This window comes from Notothenia coriiceps, unplaced genomic scaffold (genome assembly GCF_000735185.1).
Source record: "Notothenia coriiceps isolate Sejong01 unplaced genomic scaffold, NC01 NC01_scaffold00012620, whole genome shotgun sequence".
Lineage (NCBI taxonomy): Eukaryota > Metazoa > Chordata > Actinopteri > Perciformes > Nototheniidae > Notothenia > Notothenia coriiceps.
In genome coordinates, this window is record NW_011345321.1 from 555,665 (window position 1) to 581,818 (window position 26,154).

The window sequence follows — 26,154 nt, forward strand, 5'->3', positions numbered from 1 at the left end:
GATGATTATGTAGCTTTGAAGGGGTCAGACTGAGAGATCAAATCAAATCCTTTTTTTGTTTTAATAGAAAAACTTGTGAACTACACAGTGCCTGGCTCCAAACCACAGACAGTCAAAGATAGCAACCAAAGAAAGGCATATTCATAAGAAATCAGATCCAATCAGTTGATGCCCTAAGGGTAACTTAAAACTTGTTAAAGCGACCTTTAATACCTGAGAGGGTAAGTGTTTGTTACTTAAAAGATACATTTAGCTTGTGTAGTTACTGAGAAAGTAATTGAGATGGAAAATTAGGCCGAAGTGATGTTATAATACAGTGACTGTTAACAGAAGTATACACCTTGTCACACATGCGATCACAATCTAAACTATTTGAATAGCACATATGCATGGAGACATACTAAATGCAGATTCAATGCATACATTTTTTAATATTTTATCACCACCTGGTCACCTTTTTAACATGTTATATACAGTATTTTATAAACAAGAACAAACATCAACACAAACCTGCTTTAAGACAACAATCTGGTCCGCAGCCTTCAGATATTGTAGTTGGTGAGTAACCAGTATACGAGGCTTCTTCCTCAAAAGTCCACAAATGCACCTAAAGATATATATATATATTTTGTGCTGACATACTTCCATAACTTAGACCTGATTAACTGATTTTTACAGGAGTGATGGACAATAATATTGAGATGTTAATAACAAGACTTACTTTTCAAAGAGGTGCCGTCCCACCTCAGCATCCACAGCACTGAGCGGGTCATCCAGCAGGTAGATATCTGCATCCTGATACACTGCTCTAAAAGTACACACATGTGAAGGTTATTGTCATTATTTATCACTTACACCAAATAAAAATGTACATTGCTGCATTTTTATAGCAAACCTTGCTAAGCTGACCCTTGCCTTCTGTCCTCCACTGAGGTTGGCCCCCCTGTCCCCAACCAGTGCCAAGTCCCCACCTGGCAACAGGTCCAGGTCCTGAACAGGGTGCAAATGCAACCGTTACCAGTCATTCACATTAACAAGAAACTCACTTCCAACTAAACTTTACTAACACCTAGACTACAGAGTGTGAAGATGCAGCAGGGCATGTGATTCTCACTCTCTTGAGGGCGCAGGCTCTCAGGACTCTTTCATACTTCTGGGGGTTCAGCTCTTTCCCAAAAAGAATGTTGCTTCGAATCGTACCAGGTAAAATCCAGGGCTGCTGACAGGTGTATGTAAGATTTCCTCTGACCTTGACCACACCACTCTCCTGACTCAGCTCTCCCAGAACCACACTGAGGAGTGAGGACTGACATGCACAAACACAGAAGAAATAACAGACCACATGTTTATAACTTTTCTAGGTGTTTTCTTGATTGCTTACAGTCTTTATGTTAAGCCAATATCCGATTGCACTAGCTCCGTATTTGCCACACAAAAACAAGAGCGGCTTATTATTCTCGTTTAATTCTCGGTAATAAAGTGAATAAGTATGTATTTTTCAGTTCTTTCAGTTGAGGAAGATAATGTATAGTGATGCCTGAAAACAATCTAACTATCCAACAGCCTGGCTTTAGATAGAGATGCTTACAACACAGTCCTACAAAAGCTTTCCTTTATGGTAAAAGCATGGTATTTCATTTGTATTTCTTACAAATGTAAACATGTAATGTCTCCATTGTATCAGTATAAGCCAATAGCCCTAGTGAAATTCTTTATGGCATTCGACTGCTGGTATAAAGTCAAACCTAGCACTGACTCTATGCTGTACTAATAGTACCACTTTGACCTTTATATAATAAACTATTTCAAATTGACTTGACATGTCACATGTGCAGCATGACTATAAGCCTGAGAGTACAAAATTGACCTGACCTTTCCAGCCCCAACAGGTCCGATTACTGCCACAAGCTGCCCTGGCGCCACTGTGAAAGACACATTCTGTAATGTTGGAGCCTCTAGCATCTGTAAATAAACAGAAATTGTCATGTAATAACTATTCAGACTGTTAATGTCGAATTAAGCCTATTTATACCTCAAAATCATAAGTTTGTCCTCAAGGCTTCACAATCTGCATAGCAACACTCTCTATCCTTACTTGAGGGCTGTAAGGATTGTAGCACATGAGCTATGTACAGATAGAAAGGAGACATGTTGCCCACAATAATTCTCACCTTATCCCAGTAGCATATTAAGTCCTGAATCTTCACATAACAGTCCTTCTTGTCTGAAAAGGGAAGCCCCAGGTGCTGAGGAGCAACTTCATCGAGCAGAAGAAAAGTCTTAGAAGAAGGAAGCACATTCAGAGCTCTAGTTTACATTGACCGTATTCAACACACACTGGGTACAATAAGGTTTTTGTGTGGTGTATTTACCTGAATTCTTTTAATGCTGATTAGAGACTCAGAAACCTTCTCTATAGCAAAAGGAAAGAAGAGCGTGATGGTGAGTCTGACCGCCCCGTAGAGGGAAACAGCCATGAACACTCTGCTGGCAGACAGCTGGTTTCCTGTCAGGACGTAGACGCAGACGGTGATGAAGACGATGATCTTGTTGGCCACAAAGAAAGATGCCATGTTCAGACCACGCAGATAGGAGCTTTTCATGATCTTGGAGATTTCCATTCTGTACAATAACAGGAGTTGTTGTCAGTAAAAGCTGTTTAACAAACATGATGCACATTTGTGTCAGCTAACACAGGCCTTTGACTTTAATGAGCTTGTTATTAAGAGGATAGGATGTCAGATTCTAATTTATTTTTGATAAAAAGGGAAAGCAGGTTATTTTTGGCTGTACCTTCTGATCTCATCCACCAATGCAGCAAAAGGCTTCTCCCATCCATACATTTTAATAACACGGATACCAGTGATGACTTCATTCATTGTCCGTATTCTGTCATCTGTTAGGACTGCTGTGTCAGCCCTAAAACAACAGACAAACATTGCAGCAACGGCACCAGTGCAACACACACAGTCAAATGAAAAATTATTTTCTTGATTTGAACTACAATGTAATAACTACAAACCTGAGACTAGAGAACAACTGTCCGAACATTGTCTGTACAGGCATCAGGATGAAGAAGACAGCCATACCCGCAAGGCATGATGGGCCAATAGCATACATCAACAATAATATCACAGTTACAGCTTGTAGAGGCCCGATCCACAGAAAGTGCAAATATAAGGTCACCTGTAAGAAAAATATGAAAAGCAAAGGATTGGGGTAAGGTATGTCTTTTTTGAATGGGTTACTGGATATTAAATATGAATAAAAAAATATAAACATAGCATGCTTTCAGATAATTACCTCATCAAATTTGTTGACATCATTGGATAAGAGGTTAACAATTTGTCCTGTGGTAGTTTTGGCAAATGCTTTGCTGTTAAGACAAAGAGCCTTTGCAAAACAAAGTTGTTAATTGATGTATATGAACCAAAGGAATACGACAGACGATGACATTATACATTAGTGTCACATAATGACTGACCTTCTGATAGATCATGTGGCACATGGCCACACGAATCTTCATGCCCACTCGCTGGACATGGTAGAAATAGAGATGATGAAGAACAGACAGACTGATACAGGACAAGGAGATGCCCGCAGCGGATCTGTAGGCCTCATGGACCGCAGCTGTGTTGTCGGTGCGGTCTTCTCTCTCAAAGTACTCAATTATGTTCCCAAGTAGCAACGGCTGAATGACTTTGATAACTTCCTGATAGAAAATTAGATTAAGGAGAGAAACATAAGTCTTAAAACTGTATTATTTCTGTAGATGTGTGTAACTGTACCTCTATAAAGATGTAAATTCCAATGAGTGCGTATGATCTCCAGTAGCACTGTACAAGAACATTTTCAAGTCTGGGTGGGCGCAGATCTTTTGCCGCCTGTTGAACCTCTCTGTTCCAGTACCTGTGAAATGTAAAAGGTGTTAAACCCAAATCAGTGTATATAGTACGACACTAGAATTTATGTATAGTACATGCAGAAATAGATCACTGTGGCATCGGACTCCAAGAATCTAAACCTAACCATCGTATTAGCTACTTTGTACTTTGGAAAATGTACAGTAAATATGTATTTGAACGTAATTAACTAAACTCTACTCAACATCTTACCCTTGCAGCTCCTCCCCGAGTGTTTCTGATGCGTCTTCTGGGAGAACGTTATACATGTCATCTTCCTCCAACTTCCTCTTGTACCCAGTTCTGAACAAGGGGTTAAGCCAACTAGAGAGAAAGTCAATGAAAGCATGCTCAGAAGTTAAAATATAATATGGAAATTATTGTTCAAAGAATCTATAGACACCTAGATTTAGCCTTATTAAAAAAACATGAAAATAAAAGTACTGTTTTTTACCAGAACATATAAATGTATTGCTACTGTACCTTATGTAAGTAGTATGTTTGTATGAAAGGTGTAAGAAAATATCAACACCTGGGTATCACAATATTATGTTTTGCAATACTGAATACATTCTCAAAAACACTGTATGGATTTTTGAATTGTTTAAATAAAGATATTGGTGGAAGAAAGTGGTTTATTTTTATGGTGGGTGTTACACTAAGGGGGTGTAATACTAGAGAGCAGATTTTAAAAATAATTCAAGTGCAATCCATGTTTTTCTTTATTAATAACGTTTTTTGCAAACTTCCAAAACGTGCTTACTACTAATGACTACTAATAACAAATGTTATTATATAATATTTACTGTTTCTCATTTTCATTTTTTGTAATCAATGCTAGTAAAAGCTACTTTTTACTTTACTATTGAAACATATTCACCCACTTTGTATGTGTCATGCTACTTTAGAAGTACTCCACAGACCTGCCTGTTGTCATTTAAGTGTATAGGAATAAACAGGTACCTAAAGCCTGAGCTCTTTCCTGTGTGTGGGAGGGAACAGTGAGGTTATGTTTTCGCATGGACTGATGATGAGCTACCTGCTATCACATCCAGTGGACAGTCCTTTGAGTTGCCACACACAGTCACACAGGAGAGCTCTCCATTCAATTAATGTCAAACACGGCAGTCCCTGAAGGCCGCTTCTCTTACCAGAAGAAAATCTTGGAGAGAAGATTAGCTGAAGCCAACGGATTATCCTTCTCCTCCTTCCGCACTTGTTCCATGCCCCCCACCAGTAAAAGCGACCTGAGGACTTTCTCTTCAGGCTATGTGGCGGGGGGATATCGACAGAAACTCAGAGGAGGTCAACCCTGAGAGAACAGATGCTGTGAACTCCAATGTCTGACAATGTCATCCCCTCAGACATCCAGGACAGGATTACTAAAGGACACAAAAACTGGTTTGGAAGTCAGGTGAGCGGGGCACTGCTTAGCCCCGCCCACCGCCTCAGGATTGGCTCACTGAAGTCTCCATCACTTCTCAAAGTCCTTAATGAAATCTTGTCCTTTCTTACCCAGTCATTATGTACACAAAAGTACTAAAAATAAAGTGAAATGTCATCCGAAATTAATCAGAAGTAGAAGTCCTCATGCATGAATTATACTGATAGTGTGTATATGATTTTTGATGGATTGTTGTTATACTAGATTATTTCATTTCATTGTTTTTATTACATTTGTAAGCGTTTTAGTTTATTTTAAAACTCACCTGTATTTAGTATTTAAATGTTAGCCGGTTTCGTTAGAGATCATTTCAACTACTCTATGTTATTGATATTAAGTAATTTTTTTTAAATAATAAGGGGAAAGTATACCAGTCTAGTAGTGAGGTTATTTAAATATTTTCAATAACTTGGTTCAAGGATTTCCCAGAAAAAAGTGTGAGAATCTTTGAATCAAGAATCAAGAAGAAAATAAATGTATTCTTCAAACAGTTTTGAAGAAAATAAGACTTTAATGACTCAGTAACATGCAATCACTTCTTCTTCTTCTTCTTCTTCTTCTTCTTCTTCTTCTTCTTCTTCTTCTTCTTCTTCTTCTTCTTCTTCGTGCTTTACAGATATATGTGTGTATAAAATGTTGACTGATAGCAGTCTCAGGATATACATATTTATTTTTCAAGGAAGGTAGGCCTAGAAAACTGACATAGGTAGAGAGTTAATTTTCACAACCTTGTGTCTAAATGAAGATTTTTGACATTAAAGGTCCTAACAACAATTTCTGTTGAATTTACTGAATTAGAAATGTTTACCAATAAACTTTTGATCTTAATTTGTTCTCAAATATGAACCTACTCCTACTGTCTTAGTTTCACGTAATATTTATTTATTGAGGTCGACGACACAATTGAACTGATTTTGTTCTCCTCTCTCTTTTTACTAGTGGCTTTATTTTTCTTATTCTATTTTTGGTTAAAAAACAATGCTCTCATGAGTGACAAAAACATATGTTTACATATAAGCTGACAATCATTAGTCCACTGCTTGAATCCTACTGTATGTAGAAATAGATGAACCAGTAACTGGACTTTGTCACATTTCTTCTCCTTTTGAGGATTAATGATTACTCCTTTATTTTTGTTATGTTAATATGGTACTTGACCTTATTTGTAGACCAAAATGTGCATTTAAAACACTGCTTGCCAACATTTAATGAATAACTGACAGCTCATTTTTCCTTCCGATTGTGTCCATCCCTCACCACTAGAGACACGGTCAAGATGTCCTGTTTGTTAATGATCTCAATAAAACACATGTCCACAGTGTAATTTGCCTGCCTGGGGCCATTTTATTTCTTCTCATTTTCCTGAATCTGCTAAAAGACTTTAAACATATCGTAAAGCTCCAAATGTCCAGCTTGCAGATCATGGCTCTTCTCAGCGGCATGGCCGGGCTGGGGGCCACTATCGCTGCCACGGTGTCCAACGAATGGAGGGCCACCAGCCGAGCATCCTCAGTCATCACAGCGACCTGGGTACTCCAGGGTCTCTGGAACAACTGTGCTGGAAATGCCATTGGAGCGCTGCACTGCAGACCGCATCATACTATTTTCAAGCTGGAAGGTAAGGGTCCGAGTTTCATGGTGTCCACATATTGGTCTTTTCTCACTCGGGTGCAGGGGATATACCGTGGAGGGTTTTTATGAAATGTTCCTTATGCCTAATGACACAATGTACACTAGATATTCTTGGCTACAGGAAAACATGTATCACCTTTGTTTCACAGGCAAATATGTGCTATATCAAGAACCATTCATTTGTTGGCAACATTTATTCAGAATTTAGACCCAGTGTAAATTAATCTAATAAGTAAACTTTCATCAAAAACATAATTTTTGAGTGGTTGTTATTAAGTATCTCTCGTGGAGGATGGCTCTGAAAGCTTTTTCTTTCAATTTATTAGGGAAATAATCAGATTATCTCTGTAATCTAAAAATGAAACAATTGTTCATCTTGAGTCTCAGATTGTGTCGCTGGTCACAGATATCTGTTAAAAAATTAAAAAGACAAAAACAAGTTATACCTGTTTCCATAATGAAATGATCAACATATTTTACTGGTGATTGTTTATATAATCACAATCTACTACTTTTTTCCTTCAAATTTAGGATTAGAAAAAACTAAATTCAGGCTGAAAAAGAGTTCCAGATTATGGCTCGGGTCTTAACTGCAGCAAATGTTTAATCCTTTTTTGGACATTTCAATCTGGGAGTGTCTGTGTCACAGTTTACACTCACAGACCTGTTGTTGGCAATAACGGACCAGTCAGGAAGGAAATGATTGTCAGACTGCTTTCCATTCAAACAATTCACTTACTTTGTGCATCCTTTAATTTATTTGTAATGTTGTTTATTCACATACTTGACACTTGATGCGTGATAATGAAGGCATTTAGTTATGTTTGTCCATAATTAGACATTCCTTGATATGCACAACGAGTTACTCTTTTTGCTAGTTTGTTAGGGAGTTGTATTAGTTTAATGCTTAGCTAGTTATATCGTTTTATATAACTTATAGTTTTAACCCATTTTCTGTTCTTTTCTTTTCTTTTCTGGTATTTCTTTCAATATGCTGAAAATATTCAAATTCCCTGTCTTTAAAACTTAATTTGAAGATAACATATGCTTCATAAATGTCTCTTTACAATCATTTAATCCAGGAAGATGTTGTTTTACGGCATACCTTAAAAAATAAACAACTATTACAGATTGTTGTGTGCTTACAGTAACATGATATGAATAATAAAACATGTATATTAAGCAACCAGTCATGCCAACATTATCTGAGTTTTTCAATTGTAACTGTATTGTAATATTATATTTTCACTGTACTATGTATTCTTTTATTGACCTGTACTTAAATCATGTTTTATAATTGTTTGTGTGATAGAGATTATGCAATGTTTTTAGTGTTTGTTGATTGTTATGTACCTGCCCGAGGACTGCAGATGGAAATGAGCTAGTAACTATAATCTGTCATAATTCATATCTTGTTTTTTCTGAGATTAATATATTTGTATGCATGGTCCTTGTTGAAATACATACATTATAATAATATGGCCTAATGCCACCAGATTTTCAAATTAGAAAAAGGCTTTTTGCTTAATTTCCCTCTTGTTTGCTTCTTATCTGTAAAGCATATATTTTTAATTTAGCCTTTTCTCCATTGATTAACACATGTCTCTGTAATGTAACAGAAAGCTTGTTTCATCCAAATGCTGGGACACCGTAGTGAGTGACATGCTGTTAATACGTTATCTAAATCCTGTGTCTCTTTTAGGTCTTTCAGGAAGTAACTGCTCGCTTGTTGAGTATTAATCGTAGGTGGCAGAGCAAGGTTAAAGGTCAAAGGGTCAAATTCACTGTACTGTAACCCATCGCAAATGTTTGATCTGTATCTTTGGTTTCTTGAAACTGTTTTTTATTTAATTCCCACAATAATCAAAAATATGTGAAGATTCAGATGCACATTTTGAATGCCAGATATAATCAACAAATATCATGTGTTATTATTATTTTAAGCACGATAATGCATAAATAATAAGTTTAACTTTTGCAACTTTAAGTATACCGTAATGCTAGTACTTCTGTACATGTATACTTTTGAAAAAATATATTTACTTGTGAGAGAGTTATTCTACACAGCGGTATTGCTACTACACCTAAGTAAAAGATCACACAGAGCAAACAATTAATACATTTTATAAGTCATTTCTGATGACGTCACAATACTTTCTACATCCAGAACATTCAGTCCCCATCATCTATGAGAGCGAGTCACAGTCACGTGCACTGGAGGAAAATAGACCATTGGTCACTTGTCGATGTTTAAGGCCAAACTCCTCCTACAGAATATAACAGTCCACAACACATTAATTATCAATCACAGCCGATTCATGGAACTTACTGGTGCAGAGTTTAGCTACATTGTTAACAAGCTTTACTAGCAAGGGAACCATTAATCAATTGAAGGTCTCACTAACCTAATTGGCCGTCACACAGCAGAGTGGAAGAGTCCTCTCTGCAGAAAGAGCAGCATGTTTCAGGAGATATTGGCCTATATTTTAAGCACTTCGGGCTGGGTGCTGGTCTCCTCCACCTTACCGACGGACTACTGGAAGGTTTCTTCACTTGATGGAACAGTTATCACCACAGCTACCTACTGGTCGAATCTCTGGAAGACCTGCGTCACCGATTCAACTGGAGTCTCCAACTGCAAAGACTTTGCCTCGATGCTGGCACTGGATGGTCGGCCATTTTTCCCTTTCTTATTTGATTCTTAGTTGTCCTTTTCTGGTCAATCAGGTTGAGGTTTATTTTCTGATTTCTGTGCCATATAAGTGTTCAAACTCAGTTCCTACTTGTTGAAACTCATTGCCACTCGGGACTAATAGATACCCTAAGGCTTATTATTCAAGGAACAACTCATTTACCTTCAAATATGTCAATGTTTAGCCCCGTTCGTGAGGCTTGAAAGCTATAAAGGTGATTTACTAGGAACCTCGGGTGGTTTCTTCCACAGCTGACTGGTTTTAGGGGTTAACTTCCAAGGTAATCTTTGCCTCACATCTGAATGGGACATTTTATACCAGAAGAGTAACCGCAAAGTGTCTGAAAACAATTACTGTAGGGATACTTGACAAATTGTTTTCCTTGCTTTATGTGTATATTGATCACAAGTTCAATAACCCATTGACCTTTCAGTGTGCCGTTGTGAAAGTAGAGGACATGCAAAACCAAAGAACACTTTGCAGAGATTTGACCTTCATTTGATCCATTTTCAGGCTACATCCAAGCTTGCAGAGGACTGATGATTTCAGCCATTTGTTTGGGATTTTTTGGTTCCACATTTGCTCTTGTTGGAATGAAATGCACCAAAATCGGAGGAACCGACAAAAACAAAGCCAGGATTGCCTGCTTTGCAGGTGTAAATTTCCTTTTAAGTGGTAAGTGTGGGCAAATTTACTATGGAATATCTGTATCTTTTTCCTTTTGGATGTAGTTACATTCCCTTTTCTTTCTTGTTCTTTTTAGGCATCTGCTCACTTTCATCTTGCTCCCTTTATGCTCACCGGATTACATCGGAGTTTTTTGACCCAATGTTTGTTGCACAGAAGTAAGAACTGTCTGACACCCAGTGACTGTTTTATTGTAACTTAACCACTTTAATGATCATTAAGCATCAGTGTTTCTCTGCAGGTATGAACTTGGAGCCGCTCTCTTCATTGGCTGGTCAGGTTCTATCCTCTGTATCCTCGGGGGCACCATGCTCTGTTTCTCCATCGCAAGTTCAAAGAGGTTTGTTTTGGTAACACCAACTGTTATTAATAATCTTAACATTATACAGTATATATGTATTATTCAATTTAGTTGAGCCATGTAGGTGTTTGAGTTATGTAGATGAATCTGTTTCTGTCTCTTCACAGCCGCAGTCAGGCAAACTATATCTACAAAGGTACTGCTTCTCATATCTCCTCCTTCCCGAGAGGGCAGGCAAAGCCTGTGACCCAGAGGCCACCCCCAGACTACAGCAACTCCTCCAGGATGCAGCACTTTGATAAGAATGTTTATGTGTGAGGGATGTGAATATAAAACACTTGAAGTTGAAGCCACCAATGAGTCTTAAAATATGTAATCTATACTATGTAAAAGATACAGCATACTATGAAACATGGTGGTTTCTGTCTAATAGCACACAAATGTACTGAGATTAATCTGTAGCTCACTAGGAATTACATTTAAATACTTAAGTGTTTCTTCCAGGGGTCAGTAGTTCATAGTAGTATGATACAGTTTACTCTCTGATGTTGAAAAATTGCATATTCTTTTTTTTTAATGTATTTGGCAATAAAGTGTGTTTTAAGACATTTATTTTGCTGGTTGTATCTTTAACGTTTAGTTAATCTGTTGTGAAAATATTTATAAAGTGTTTAAAACACAGATTTTCCTGCGACTAGGATCGTAATGCTCCAAGCTAACATGAAGAAGGTCGCGAAAGGACAGCATCATGGTATTTTCTGATTGAAATGTGTATCAATTTTATATAAAAGTCTGTGAGTAAGAATAAAGGATACATTTGAATTTCAGCAGACTGAAGAGGGCAGCAGTGTTGTACTTTGTGTTACCTTCTCTTAGAAGATTCTTCAAAAAATAACACTTTGGACACAAAAATATGTGTGTCTTAGAAACAAAATGGGCTTTTCTAACTACTGTAAATACAAATTAAATGTACCTGTACCATTCATTGCTGGATATAAACCTGAAACAAAAAACCAGGAGTTGATGTGAATTGCCTAAAGCGGTCAGCACACTCCAGAAAGTTGACAGTAAACATCTCACCCAATTGCAGAGTGCCCTCATCAACACCAATGGCACACGGCAAACACACAATGTCACCCTGTCCTGAAACAGGAAACCACTCATCATCCTTTGCCCCACAGAGTAGACGTTAAATGTGTTTTCTGCTTCTGTTCAACTGAGTGGTAGATACCTGGTTAATTTAGTGATTTCAGAAATGAAGAAACGTCTGATCCAAGTGCTTGGCTTTTTGATGTCATCACTGGGATGGGTGTTTGTGCTTTGCTCCATGGCCATGGACTACTGGAGAATCGTCCAATTAGGAGGACAAGGAGGCTCCTTTATCATCAAAGTGGCCTGGTACTGGTCCAACTTGTGGAAGGATTGTTTCACAGACTCCACGGCTGTCACCAACTGTAGAGACTTCCCCGTGCTCTGGAGTGTGACCGGTAAGTTCTCCACATGTTGCATTAGCAATACAATATTTCTAAGTCTTTCTCTTTGAATTAACAAAGTGATTAACAGATCCATAGTTTGATACTCATAGCAGAACACAGTTATAGGTAAGTGGTCTCGATGAAACTGAGTTACACCATTGCCTGAAGTGAGACTAATTGACTTTAGAAAGATGAAATGATACAATCTTTGTATTAGAAGTTAATTGTTGAACTTCTATAAGCAACCACCTGCCCCCTAGCAGCTTTATTTGATATAGTGTGACCATTTGGTTTGGTTTCTAATGTTTGCTAACTGTAGCTTGATATTGTCATGTACATATTGTAACATTACTGGGTCAGTTAGCTGATTTTGGGATTCTTTACTTGTGCTATTGTCATCCCATATTTAGGCATAACATTACCCATGATTTAACATTATCTCCTTACTTTGTGTGAATTGCCTGGATCAAAGCCTTGACAAATATTAAAAGCAGAAACTATATAGTATTTATCCTGATTCTAGATTATTTTGTGTCTGACTGAATTGTAAGGCTGTTTTCTAACTTGAACTATTTATTTCTGTTTCTCAAAGCTTATGTCCAGGGAGTGAGAGGATTACTAATGTGCGGGTTAACTCTTGGGTTCTTCGCAATACTACTTTGCTTTCTTGGTATGGAGTGTACTTTTATTGGAGGAGCTGAGAAAACCAAGGACAAACTTCTTCTTGCTGGAGCAGTGTTTCATATTGCTGGCAGTGAGTTCAAAACAAACACGTGTTTGCCTCTGTAAATGAAATAAGTGTTTTGTCATCATTATTTCTGAATACCAACGAAACCTCTGCATGCAGGTGTGTCAGATGTTTCTGGCTACTGCTTATACATAAACAGGGTTGCAAGGACAACCTTTGCTGCCACTGTTGGTCCGGGAGTCTTACGGTACACTGATTTTCTTCATAAAATTGACAACTTTATAAGAGTATTTCTTTAATTCTATAGAAAAATATTACAATATGGACAGTATGTACAATTTATCATGACTTTTGTCTTCCTTTTGAACCAATTCCAGGTACGACCTAGGACCTCCCATTTTTCTAGGATTGGTGGGATGTTTTTTAATTCTTTTAGGGGCTTTGTTTTACGCTGTTACAGTCTACCGAGTCATTTTCCCTGAAAGGTATTTAATTTAATTTAATATTCTTCCACCTTCACTAATTTCCTGTGCCTGCTGAATTCCTACCATGTAATACATGTTGGCAATGTTTTGATCTTTCAGGCAAGTATACGCATATGGAGGAGGAACATACATGGCGCCTCGCTCCAGAGGAAGAACCCTGTACACCGGATACTACAAACCACCCATGCAGTATGGATCTTATATGGGCTCACGACCGTCCAACAGCTCCAGAATCTCAAAGCTGTCACAGACAACACCCACGAAACTCTCAGAAAGAGACGCATTTGTATAGTAGTTTAAAGCAATTTTTTATGTACAGTTTTATTTTAACACAAACGTGCAAACTTCACAAGACAAGTTACCTCGAAATGGGATTTACTAGCAATCAGGTTATGACATACGGATAGAATGACAAAACCCTCTGCTTTATTTTCCAGGCACCATGTATAATTTTAAATCAGTTGTTTCTCATGTTTTCTTTTGGTAAAACAGGTCATACTCTGTTTAAAATACACTGCCCTGTGTTTACTCATCATTTGTGTTAACTTTGCTGTGATTCAAACAAAGAACATATTAAAAGTTATAATGTTTCTTGGATATCTAATATGTATATAATAAACAAGACATTTTCACCATATGAGTATTATTAATTTAATTGTTTTTCTTTATTGTTTATTGTCCATGGTTTTTGATGCAAACAAACAAAAGACCAGAAACACTGTAAACTGTACCTTTGGCTCACAACACGTATACATGCAAAATACTGTATGATGCATTTTTTTAGGTTAAATATTTGACCAGCGTTTTCTTTTACTGTAAAGAAAACAAAAGAAAAACAGGGTTGCATTACATTATTTAATTTAAGTATTGGACCCCATACCCATCATAGTTTATATGCCAACTAAAAAAGGTACACACTAAAAGACACACACAAAAGTGAGCATTGCTTGGTTTGTACACAGTTTATTACATTTTCATAACATCCTAGAGCTTAAATAAACATTATATGACAGGGAGTCAAAGTGACCTGTACTGGATGATAATGGACTATTGGCCACTTGTTGATGTTGATGGTCAAACTCCTCTCTATAACAGTCCTCAATACATACGTTTTCAATCACAGCCTATCTATTAAACCTGAAGAGCATAGCTACATGTTCAACACGCTTACGGGCAAGGGAGCAATTCATCAATTTCAAGTCTCATCAACTTAATTGGCTACTTAATGTACCTGGAGATCTGGGTCTTTGTTTTTCACATGTCAGGCTGGGTGCTGGTGTCTTTCACCTTGCCGACAGAATACTGGCACTTATCTACACTTGATGGAACAGTAGTTACCACAGTTACACATTTTTCTAATCTGTGGAAGATCTTTTCGATTTGATTGGAGTCTCTGAGTGCAAAGACTTTCCGTCCATGATGGCACTTGATCGTTTTTTTGTTTAAAAGCGGATATTAAATGGATGAAATGAATTGCATTTTTAAGTTGGGGTTGTATGAGTTCTCCATTGTATATGCTCTTTACTCTGTCATCAGAAAGCCTTACAGGCATTAGGTTGTTTTACATTTCTATGTGTGGTCGAGTGCTGCAGATCAATCCCCAGTTTCCAAGTGTCTTAAAAGTGTTCAACCTCAGCTCTAATTCAAATGAATTGAATAAGCTCATTATTACTCTGCACTTAGATATCCTAAGGTCTAATGAGTTAAGGAACAACTCGTTCACTTCCAGATACGTAAGTGTTGAAGCTTGAAAACTATAAAAGAGATTTAGCAGGAGCCTCGGGCGGTTTCTCCCATGGCTCACTAGTTTCAGTGGGTAATTTTCAAGGTAATACGAATGGGACCCTTTTGACAAGAGAGTGACTGCAAAGTGCCTGAAAACAATTAGGGTTGCTTATAAGATATGTTTCTTGCTTTAGGTGTCAATCTGTTGCAAGGTCAGTAACCCATTGATGAGAAAATGGAGGAAATGCAAAACCCCGGAGAAGAGCCAAAGTAAGTCAAACTGATTGCACAAGCATGCATGGGATTGATGATTTCAGCTATCTGTTTGGGATTTTTTGTTTCAACACTAGTCCTTGTTGGAACTTGCCTGCTTTGGCTGGTGTACATTTCTTACTTAGTGGTGAGTATAGGTGAATAGTTTGTGTAATATATATTCACACAATTCACACAACAAGAACTGTGTAACTGAACTGACTATAATTAGGTGAGCAGGATATGTTCCATATTTCAAAGTTTTTCCGCTTAAATTACAGAAATGTTTTGTGCGTTTATTATTTATTGATACTAACATGGAGAACACATTTAGAGTATGCACAATAATATATATATGAACTATATCCAGGTATGACCTTCCTTAACTCCTTTATTTTTGTTCATAGCAGAGTTGACAGCTTTTAATTGCATGTTACGTTTTTAGATTAACAATAACGAATGTTGTGTATTATATAATCATATTTCTCAGGAAAGTCCTTGTCATGATGTGCCAACATATTCTTAATGAACTATTATTATTCTGTGGAATTGATAAGCTGATGATGGCAGGTGTATTGTACTAACAACAAACACCTGACCTTAGTGACTGTCACAAAACATTGGAATCACAATTCAAGGCATAGCATGTGATGATGTACACAAACCAAGTTGGGCCTGCTTGTGTGGTTTGTGCAAGTGTGTGTGTGTGTGTGTGTGTGTGTGTGTGTGTGTGTGTGTGTGTGTGTGTGTGTGTGTGTGTGTGTGTGTGTGTGTGTGTGTGTGTGTGTGTGTGTGTGTGTTCCCTTTAGTGCTGGAAACACAATGCGCAGTTTCAGCAGTGTTCAAGAGCTGCTGTGCCATTGCTAGTATTTGCTTTTTCTCTGTCTAGAGACTCAACTTCAAGGCAAACATGAGTTACAGGACTGTGGTGATGTACATGGAGATTGGCTGCTTTATTGTCTGTGTATTTGGATGGATCCTGGTGTGCTCCACCATGCCCACAGAGATCTGGACATGGTCGGAGGTAGACAGCATAGTCTTGACCACTTCAAACTACTTCTCCAACCTGTGGAAGGATTGTATATCTGATTCAACTGGAGTTTCTGACTGCAAAGGAATTCCATCAATGCTTGCACTAAACTGTAAGTAAAATGATAAAAGATGATAAATAATTAAAAAAGATCCTTAATCTTTTGTAACTGCATCTTGTCATGTATGCATAATATTGTTTTTTTGCTGTCCTTGGACAGGGGACATACATATGTGCCGTGCTCTCATCATCATCTCTATTATCCTGGCTTTTTTTGGATCAGTGCTGGTCCTGGTGGGAATGAAGTGCACTAAAGTTGGGGGATCAGAGATTGTTAATGCAAGAGTGACCTTTGCTGGTGGGATGAACTACCTTATCGGAGGTAAGACTTTACATAGACCTCTTTAAGTCATTTAACAATAAACTACATTATTAATCTCAAGATTAATAATGTAGTTTATTTTTTATATTTCAGGTCTGTGTTCGATGACCGCTTTCTCTTATTATGGAAACAAAATCAGAGCAGAATTTCAGGACCCAAACTACAAAGCTCAGAAGTACGTATTATTTTTAAGTGACATGGATAACTACAAACGTGCCTTATTTCAAATATCAACATTTATAACATTAATCTATGAAGAAAGAAATGTACATTAATATACTTTTCTTGTATGAACTACCAGGTTTGAAATAGGTGTTGGTGTCTTTATTGGCTGGGGAGGCTCCACTTTACTTGTTGTTGGAGGCCTTATTTACAGTATCTTCGCAGGGAGGGAAGGATTCAACTCAAGGTAAAAATGCTGCCACTGTATACTTTGTTTTTTTCTCCATCATTTGATTATTGATTAAAAAATAACCATCTATTTCTTGACTTCGAACCTTGCAGTCCTAAAAAATACCCTGACTACCAGTTGCCTAAGGACGACAGAAGTGTTGCCACAAAAAAGAGTATTGCGTCTGTGGCAATTACAGCGACATCTTATGGAAGAAAATCAAGGACCACCACCAGTGATAGTATTGGGAGCAGGATTTCTGAGATCACTTCTACCACATCCACATCCGCCACAAATGCATATGTATGACTTAATTTCAAAGGTTGAAAAAAAGATGAAATACATGGGTGGGCTTATCATTAGATTTATTTGAAATTATAAAATGTTTTCCACCGCAGACACATTCACAAATAAGGAATGGCTCTGTGTCCCAAAACCTGTGTATTAGTTATTTCAATATGTTGCTGTTGTAGTGAACTATTTATCAAATAAATAGTTTGAACAATGTATATATTAACAAATATTGTAAGATGTTTTGGAAATTTGCAATAAAGCTAAACGCTGAAAAAAACATTTATATATTACACTTTGTTTCCCCCGGACCATCATCAGGATAGAAATAATTTGTATTAATTGTCATGATGGAAAGTATCAAAGTGCATTTACTTGAACACTGTTTTTAAATGGAACATAGTATGCTCCTATGTTTAATTAGAACCACCATGCACATCAGGGATGTCTCTACAAAAATGTCTGTATCTAAACTCTAAATTGTTAACCAGCATATTGGTAATGATGTTACGTACTGGGCCGAGGCTTCAGAGCGTGGTTCGAGTAATCCAGGACGTTTAAGTTCAGAAAAACCCAAGGTTACCAGGACGTGTGGAGCTGGGTTTCCTGAATATGTCATTAAAAAACTGGACTTGAGCCTCTGTTTCTTTCTAACTTTACCACATTTTCTTATTTATCTCACTTCATTGCCACAGCCTCTTTATTTCCATAATAATTCCACCCCGAAATTGGTAGGTATCCATTTACTCCTTGTGCCAAATACACACAGATGCATTTCATAATGTGTTACCAGTTGGGCTCATTTATATATTAGGGTTAGAATTGGACTTGATTGTCTGAATATGTCCTTTAGGAAAAACTGGAATCAAGCCTAAATGTCCTTCTACCTTTTTCCATTTTGTTACACCACAATTAAAAAGGTTTTTACAAGAGTTTTATTTTTAAAGAACTTGCAAGAACTCCTCCCCGGCAGCTCAAGTAGGTAAAATAACAAAAATATTAGAGCATGCTGGGAGTTGAACCACTGACCCTCAGGTTGGAAGACATCCATGTACACCCTTGAGCCCCTTGAGCCAAAGTCACATCCACATATTGCATTAATATCTTACTATTATCTTACATTATAACATTATCTACCATTAAAAGCTTCTACCTTCAAGTTTATAATAAATAATAAATAAATAATAAACTAAGACAAAGTATACTAAGAGTGTAGTAAGCCTTAAGTGTTTTCAGGTAGATCAGCATGGGATGTGGATCAGCTGGAAGGCAGTTGACTATCAATCGCAGGGTCCCGTGTTCAACAACCGGTCAAAGTCTTTTTTTTGCTAATAAAAGCTACAGCTAAATGTAATAATGTAGTTAATAAATGTATTCTTCGATGTTGTTTATGGAATGCTCTTAACATCCCGATAGCAATGAATATCTTAAGTGCTTTGACAAAAAATCCATAAAAAAAGGTCATCTGTGGAAGCCGTAGTACTGTAAAAAGCACGACCAATCATTTTATAACAAAAAGCACGACCAATCATACAAAATAACTGGATGGCCTACCTGCCTGTCAGCCTTCCATCTGTGCACAAACTTATCTCGTGCCCTCATTGGTCATGTGCGCGTTTGTGTGTGTTGGAGGAGGGGCTCTGTAAGGAAGTGGCAGATTTTCTCCGGTTGTGTATTTTCAAATTCTAGCTCACTCGAGCCCACCTTTAAGTTTATGAATATTATTAAAGAATAAAGATCCCTCTTTGCAAAGTTTTCCAGCCTCCTTAGGCTTTTTATTCACAATCATTTAACTGGAATATATCAAGTTTCAAGATTCAAGGCTTCATTGTCATGTGCACAGCAGTTACAGAGTAGCCTAGATATGGCAATGAAAATTGTAGGTCACAGGGTCCTCCAACAGCGCAACATGAATATAGGACATAAAACAAATAAAACAGATACAACAGTGCAAGAGAATGTTTTGATATGTGCAAGTTAATACAAATAAAAAAGAAATATTGCAAGAAGAGTCTATAAGCAAGTAAATGGAATATTGTATATCAGATAAATAATTAGCAAAATGAAAACAGATGAATGTTTATGGATGTTCTTTAAAAAGTTCAGGTGTTTGATAGTCTTATAGCCTGTACAATATTGATACAAATTGATTACATGAAAATATGATTTCATGTTCATTGTTTAGAGTTATTCTAAGGCTTTACTCATTGGAAACTCGGTATAAGAAAGATCACACTGTTGAGATGTCATATCTGCCTGTTTTACACACGTTGACCAACAGGGGGGTTTGTGTTCAAATGAAGCCTCATGAGGTGAACCCTATAGTCTATGGGTGAACCCAGAGCCCTAATAGATATCTATAATTATTTTATATATTATAATAAATACCTATAATTCTATCTATACGGCGCTGGGTGAACCCTTTCACGAACCAATTGGCTTCAAAGCTTCATAAGGCTTCCTGTCGCCATCACTACATAGCCTATTGGTCCCCACAACAGTTGCCTGATCCTGAGTGGGACCCACAAATGTAGTAAACCCAACACACACGCAAATACACACAAAAAATGATGACATATCTTGTGCTGCCGTGGCTCCTCTCAGTTGAGCCAACAGAGGTGGGCGGGGCTTTCTAAACAATCCAGCCAATCACAGTCCCCCACGACCGGCCGCTTTCGTTTGCTGCCCCACTGTGTAGGGTTCGTGAGTGACTGGGAAAGGAGAAGCAATGCTCAATAGCAGTCAACACATGGGACTGTGTAGAATTAAGTGAGACATTACTTAAAATAAGATCTGCTGAAGTGTGTGTTACATAGCGGTATTGGACCTATCTGATGCACATCTAACCATGGTTTCCATCGACCATGTTGCTCACAAAGTACTGACTTACATCCCATATGTTCTTGTTTTGATTGACCTGAGATATGAAGGTAAGGAGCTGAATAACGTTATACTTTACTTGGCAACTAGCATATAACTTTGAACACAGTTTAGACAGCCTGGTTGTATTCAAACTGTTTATAGTCATGTCAATGGTAACGTTAGCTAGTAAAATCGATATCAGATGGCTAACATTGAGCTAGCTTATCACTTGTGTTGTTGTCGTTTTTAGCTGATTAGTTAAACAACGTTTAACCTATGCGTGATTGAACAATCAATTGCGTCTTTGCAACGTTAGGTTGTTAATGTTATTGTCTTTGTGTAAGCTGACCTATCGTTAACTCACAAAGTATGACAGCTAGTTTAACCTAGCCTACATGTCAAAGTAACCTCTCTGTCACTCAACGCTACTGACTTATGCTAAATGGTACCGCATGTCAGAGGCAATGCACATGAGAACTGTATTGTACTTACTGCTCTGTGGCAATATGCTCCGTATTGTGTTGCAGGATACAGTGGTGTAAAGTAACTAAGTAGATTTAAGTACTGTACTTGAATAACATTTTGAGAAGCTAGTACCTGAGTAATTTAATGTTTTGCTACTCTGTACTTCTACCCCACTACAATACATATTCATTTAATACCTTTAATACATTCAGTTACTTTACAGATTTTGTTTAATGATGTGAAATACAATTTAACACTTAAATAAGACTTTAGTATGTACAATTCACAATCTACCCTGCAACATTCAAAGGAATTCAAACTAGCTGCTGCACCTTTACGAGCTTTGATAATATTTGAATGCATCAATAGTTATAATCAAAACATATACTATATATTATTATGAAATAGGCTATTGTGTACTGTATAATGAACACATTTACTTGTGGTAGTTTAAATATATTTTCATGCTAATACTTTTGTACTTTTACTTGATTAACATTTTGATTACAAGACCTATACTTGTAAGAGGGTAGTCCTACACTCTTTTACTTAAGTACAAGATCTGAGTACTTCTTCCACCTCTGGCAGGATATCAGTATTGTGTGTTATTTTCAGGAGTGAAATGTGGCAGGGATGGGAGTGTGGACAATCACATGGAGATGGGAAAGAAACTGCTTGCTGCTGGCCAGCTAGCCGATGCTCTCTCTCATTTCCATGCTGCTGTGGGTAAGTAGCAGACATTCTTTACGCAAAAAAGGTGTAACATTTTTGTACAACAGGGAATATGATTAAACCATGACGTTTTCATCGATGTCATGTCAGACGGAGACTCCAAGAACTACATGGCGTACTACAGGAGAGCCACAGTGTTTCTAGCAATGGGGAAGTCAAAGTCTGCACTGCCAGATTTGAGCCGAGTTATTGAACTCAAACCAGACTTCAAATCTGTAAGTTTCTATTTTTACCTCAGTTGGTCTGAAATTATATGTTTTACATAGTTGCACAGCTTCAATTCATACTGCAGACTGCAGAACTGTGCGAGCAATTGGTTTAATCAAACAATTGGAAGAAACTGGTATATTTGCATTTACAATATACATATGTGCAAATGTTATAGTTAAGACACACGGCTGTGCTGGGAAACTGGCCAGTAATGTCAGCTGTGGTGATAAGTCTATTTGTACTTTATGCAAAACATGTCCTCCCCCTATCTTAACAGGCACGCCTCCAGAGAGGAAATCTCCTCCTGAAGCAGGGAGGACTCGATGAAGCAGAGAGGGACTTTAAGACAGTGGTAAGTACAGGAATGTCCACTTTAAACTCCACAGCAACAACACTAAGAAGTCACAATTTGGTGTAAAAGCAGAGATCACCAGGAGGTGTCAGTGTTGAACTGTTTCCTGATGTTAAAGGGAAACTAATCTCAAGCATGAAAACTCAATGTAAAATACGTTCTACTCGATTTGAAATAAGGTTGATTCCATTTTTATTTTTACTGTTGTGGAAGATATTGAGGTTGACTTCTGTATTATGAACTGTGAACACTTTATTTGTATTATTTATTTTTACTATATTGTACACTTGTGCTGTGAGGTTGAAAATCTCAGAGATTGAAGAGCTGAATTTAACAGTCTTTATAACAAACTAGAAAGAGAAAACATAGGCCGGATAAGACTTTATATAAAGGGATACCCTGCATCTATATGTTATTTAAAAACAAGTGGATTATAAATAAATTGGCAGTGAACACTGATTTAGGCCCTCAGGGATGATCTTTAAGGTGCTTGCTGAGGATTAAGGCTGGAGCATGTTAATGTATTTTCCTTTAGCATCACCATATTTACACAGAACACTCCCAGAAGAAATACTGTACATGCCCTTGTTATATCTGCTATTCCTTCTTGGATTCAGTTTAAAGCTGCAGTGTTCTCAGGTGAGGTAAAGGTGCAGGCAAAAGTTCAGTTTATCTTCTATAAGGGAATGGGATGTGAATGTATGTGTCACATTGTGCCAAGGGCATGTGATGGGCCTTTCCTTTATATTTAACTAAAAAAAAAGAAAAACTAAAAAAAAAAACTAAATGTGTTAATATGTCTGAAACTTAAGTGTTAGTCCTGTCTTACTTTCTTCTCCAGAAGGCAAAGAGCCACATTTTCAGGAGAGGCCATTCAGAGATGTTATAGTTTTACATGGGCAATATGTTCAGATATAATGTCAAAGCATTTGGCAAGAGGTGATTGCTGTCCTTCAGCCGGCCCCATCATTGGCAAAGCTTAATGCACATTTAGGCATTACACTTTTTACTATGCTAAGCAGGAAACACTTAAAGGGTTCCCAGGTTCAATTGTAAAGGATATGTAGTTAGATGTGATTGCTCTTATAAATATGATGATCTCTATGATGAGGATGGTTATGAGGTGTTTGGTTTAGGGATGCTAATGCTGTGATAGGCAATGCTTTGAAGTGGCAAAGCAAAGGAAGAACCTCAAATTGGAATATGTTGTTAAGGACTGAATACAATTTTCCACAGTCACTCTAACTTGTCTCAGTTATTTTATCATGACAACAAGTAGGTCATTTAATGTCTAGCTTTGCAATATTCCAGCTGAACTCCAGCCCTAGCGACCGAGAGGAGGGAGAAGCCAAAAGTCAGCTGACAAAGTCAGATGAAATGCAGCGACTGGTGGCTCAGGCCCGCAGGAGCTACAGCAGCCAGGATTATGTGACAGCTGCCGCCCAGCTTGACACTATCATTGAGGTAAGATACCTATCTTGTCGGCGTAGCGTCACTTTCCGGAAAGTATGACATTGTCTGTGTTATCATTGCTGCAGAGTTGTACGGTAGTTTGTAAGAGATATCATCTGCCTGTTACAGACCTGCGTTTGGGATGTGACCTCTCGTGAGATGCGAGCAGAGTGTTTTATTGAAATGGGAGAGATGGGGAAAGCCGTCAGTGACCTCAAAGCTGCATCCAAGTTAAAGAATGACAACACCCAGGCTTTCTACAAACTCAGCATCATCTACTATAATCTTGGAGACCATGAGATGTCCCTAAAGTAAGACCCAATTGCAGACTGCTCCTTTATTTGTGACACCTTATCAATATCAGACATTGTGACCAGGATAGTAAGAGCTAGCATTTAACAAAGTGTGATTATGAGATAACTTGTTTATTACTAGTGTTTCTTTAAGAATAAAACATGGCAGAATTATATTTCCAATTAAGTGATAGTTATCTTTTATCTATCTATGAGTTGGTAATATAGAAATTGCCTGTTATGACCCTCCTCCTCTCGTCTGATTTGCAGTGAGGTGCGCGAGTGCCTGAAGCTTGATCCTGATCACAAACAGTGTTACAGTCATTACAAGCAGGTCAAGAAGCTCAACAAACAAATCCGGTCTGCAGAGGAACTCATCCAAGAGCAGAGGTGTGTGTGTGTGTGTGTGTGTGTGTGTGTGTGTGTGTGTGTGTGTGTGTGTGTGTGTGAGCAGAGGTGTGTGTGCTACCTGTAGTTTCTGCAGCAGCACCACGTCAGCGATCTTGTCCTTCTCATGTTTGGCTTGTTTGGCTTTCCAGAACTGTTTCTGAGCCGAGTATCGACTCATGGGACAAACCTTGAACAGGCAGTCTGAGGAAACACGGGACACAACAGAAAAGATTCAGATATTATAGAAAATATGTATTTAAATACAGTTCAACCTGAAAGCACTGAAAAATTCATTCAGTCTCAATTTCTTTGACACGTCACAGAAAATAATTAGAAAAATGAAGAATTCCTTTAGGTTTTATTATTTATATTTAAAGTCAAAGGCACACGATGTAATATCTAAACCTACCCCTAACCCTTTCTGCCACTAGGAGTCAAAACAGTAATACAATCTCTAGTTGGTGCCGATTTGAAGGATGATGGGAGTCATTGTCTTCATCACCATTTCTGTTAAGATTCCTTCAGTGTTCATTGTTCTTAAATATGAGCCGAATTATCCACAGAGGTGTCTTACTCTCAATAATAAACAAACAAGGCAATTCAAACTGAGAGAAACACAGAATAAAGCCGTTTCATGTTGAAATGTGTGCTTCTTCTGGGGTTTGGTACTTGCTAATGTTTGCTCGACTTCTTTCTCCGACATGTTAAGATCCAGAAGTCCCATCTCTAAAATCCTTCATCTGAGTTAAAAACAACAAAAAACCTTAAAAGTTCAAGTTAAAAATGTGCCTTCAATGTGGGTAATAGGTCCATTTACAACAGCTTCTTGCAGATAAACACTGACACATGTCAAGTGAGATATTACCTTGATTAAAAATAACAGATTTCATCTTTGAAGTTTGTGGGATAATGTAAGTACACAACTCAACAAAATATGTCACATAGGTCAGTTTAGATATTTTAATGCTTAAATGTGAACTGTAAAATACCTTTAATCTTCATTTTGAACACTATTTATTCTACATTCTTGGTGTGGGTGATTAGTTCCAGAGTGCTGATTGGTCGGTGGAGCAGCGCCTGAAGCTAAATGGTTGTTTTTGGTTTCATATCTTTAAACCGCTGAAGCGTCTGACAGTAAGTCTCTGAGAGCGTTTCAATCACATTTATATTTCCTGCCCGACGACCAAATATGGTCGTTCTGTCTGAGAGCTGACTCCTGGAGGAACTGATTAAAAAACGGGCCTGTTGGTGGTGGGAGGGAAAGTCAAGAAATCACCAACATGTATCCAGATTAAGCGTCATAAATGATCATCCAATATTTAAATAAGTTACAAGTGAGACCATTCAAAGAAAAAAAACGTATTCTCACGAGTGCAGGTAAAAATTATAATATTTTCAGTACATAAAAATTACTTTTGCAAAGTAAACCGACGGACTAAAGCACTGTATTAGCTTGTGGTTTATATTTCTTTCTTTTGGTTATTTGTTTGTGTTTGTGTGGATAAATGTATATTTGTATGGAAGCCTGTCTTTAGTTTATCTATGCATGTTTCATTATTTACCTCTTTTCCATAATTGATATCTTAATAAGTACTAACACACACTTTTTTACACATTTATTTTGTTATATTGTAGTTGATTGTGCATCATTTCAGTAATTTTATAGGGTTATATAAATATTTTGAAATATACTTTCATTTCCTATTTTTACTTTTCTAGGATCACATTAATATTTGTCATCAATTATTTTCTTTTTTTTATCTTTTATTGCACATTTAACATCTTATGTTTGTATGAATATTCTTATTTTATTTCTATTTTTATTTTATTTCCCCTAAAACATTGATTTCCTGATTCAGCTCTGCATTTCCTCACAGTTAATTAAATACCATTATAATTATTATTATTTTTGTCAATCTCATCTAATGTGTTATCTTAAAAAATAGATAACAAAAGGCTGTTGCTGTGTGTGTGTGTGTGTGTGTGTGTGTGTGTGTGTGTGTGTGTGTGTGTGTGTGTG

General features: G+C 37.4%; 5 protein-coding genes across 7 annotated transcripts in view; 4 read left to right on the plus strand and 1 right to left on the minus strand.

Moving 5' to 3' along the window:
* Positions 1-5,252, minus strand: part of abcc4 (ATP binding cassette subfamily C member 4 (PEL blood group)) — a 36,880-nt gene extending 31,628 nt beyond the window's left edge. Inside the window, exons 1-14 of the mRNA XM_010773543.1 lie at positions 5,054-5,252; positions 4,116-4,226; positions 3,789-3,909; positions 3,485-3,712; positions 3,304-3,393; positions 3,023-3,186; positions 2,794-2,919; positions 2,373-2,622; positions 2,172-2,279; positions 1,873-1,962; positions 1,115-1,306; positions 896-990; positions 722-808; positions 511-607 (exon numbers count right to left, since the gene is read on the minus strand). Coding sequence (XP_010771845.1) covers positions 511-607; positions 722-808; positions 896-990; positions 1,115-1,306; positions 1,873-1,962; positions 2,172-2,279; positions 2,373-2,622; positions 2,794-2,919; positions 3,023-3,186; positions 3,304-3,393; positions 3,485-3,712; positions 3,789-3,909; positions 4,116-4,226; positions 5,054-5,127 — 1,833 coding nt within the window. The 5' untranslated portion in view covers positions 5,128-5,252. The remainder of the gene's footprint in view (positions 1-510; positions 608-721; positions 809-895; positions 991-1,114; positions 1,307-1,872; positions 1,963-2,171; positions 2,280-2,372; positions 2,623-2,793; positions 2,920-3,022; positions 3,187-3,303; positions 3,394-3,484; positions 3,713-3,788; positions 3,910-4,115; positions 4,227-5,053) is intronic.
* A 1,400-nt stretch (positions 5,253-6,652) lies between these two features.
* LOC104947506 (claudin-10-like) lies at positions 6,653-11,426 on the plus strand. 2 transcript variants are annotated; one of them, XM_010773544.1, is made up of 5 exons: positions 6,653-6,964; positions 10,185-10,346; positions 10,435-10,516; positions 10,600-10,698; positions 10,827-11,426. In XM_010773544.1, exons 1-5 carry the CDS (start codon positions 6,751-6,753, stop codon positions 10,975-10,977), a joined length of 708 nt encoding a protein of 235 aa, XP_010771846.1. In that variant the 5' UTR covers positions 6,653-6,750; the 3' UTR covers positions 10,978-11,426. The 2 variants fall into 2 exon arrangements, with proteins under 2 accessions (XP_010771846.1, XP_010771847.1); XM_010773545.1 differs by lacking the exon at positions 6,653-6,964 and adding an exon at positions 9,140-9,648 and having other exon boundaries at positions 10,827-11,421.
* Positions 11,427-11,833: 407 nt separating this feature from the next.
* Positions 11,834-13,865, plus strand: cldn10l2 (claudin 10-like 2). Its single transcript, XM_010773546.1, has 5 exons — positions 11,834-12,146; positions 12,727-12,888; positions 12,982-13,069; positions 13,200-13,307; positions 13,407-13,865. The coding sequence occupies exons 1-5, from the start codon at positions 11,915-11,917 to the stop codon at positions 13,597-13,599; spliced, it is 783 nt and encodes a 260-aa protein (XP_010771848.1). The 5' UTR covers positions 11,834-11,914; the 3' UTR covers positions 13,600-13,865.
* Positions 13,866-16,139: 2,274 nt separating this feature from the next.
* Positions 16,140-17,999, plus strand: LOC104947508 (claudin-10-like). Of its 2 annotated transcripts, none has more exons than XM_010773547.1 (5): positions 16,140-16,426; positions 16,535-16,696; positions 16,790-16,871; positions 16,998-17,105; positions 17,201-17,999. In XM_010773547.1, the coding sequence occupies exons 1-5, from the start codon at positions 16,195-16,197 to the stop codon at positions 17,394-17,396; spliced, it is 780 nt and encodes a 259-aa protein (XP_010771849.1). In that variant the 5' UTR covers positions 16,140-16,194; the 3' UTR covers positions 17,397-17,999. The 2 variants fall into 2 exon arrangements, with proteins under 2 accessions (XP_010771849.1, XP_010771850.1); XM_010773548.1 differs by having other exon boundaries at positions 16,598-16,696.
* A 2,066-nt stretch (positions 18,000-20,065) lies between these two features.
* The window catches only part of dnajc3a (DnaJ (Hsp40) homolog, subfamily C, member 3a), a 10,876-nt gene continuing 4,787 nt past the window's right edge, over positions 20,066-26,154 (plus strand). The window contains exons 1-9 of the mRNA XM_010773577.1: positions 20,066-20,308; positions 21,321-21,431; positions 21,528-21,652; positions 21,925-21,999; positions 23,311-23,463; positions 23,581-23,762; positions 24,015-24,139; positions 24,326-24,335; positions 25,316-25,334. Coding sequence (XP_010771879.1) covers positions 20,227-20,308; positions 21,321-21,431; positions 21,528-21,652; positions 21,925-21,999; positions 23,311-23,463; positions 23,581-23,762; positions 24,015-24,139; positions 24,326-24,335; positions 25,316-25,334 — 882 coding nt within the window. The 5' untranslated portion in view covers positions 20,066-20,226. The remainder of the gene's footprint in view (positions 20,309-21,320; positions 21,432-21,527; positions 21,653-21,924; positions 22,000-23,310; positions 23,464-23,580; positions 23,763-24,014; positions 24,140-24,325; positions 24,336-25,315; positions 25,335-26,154) is intronic.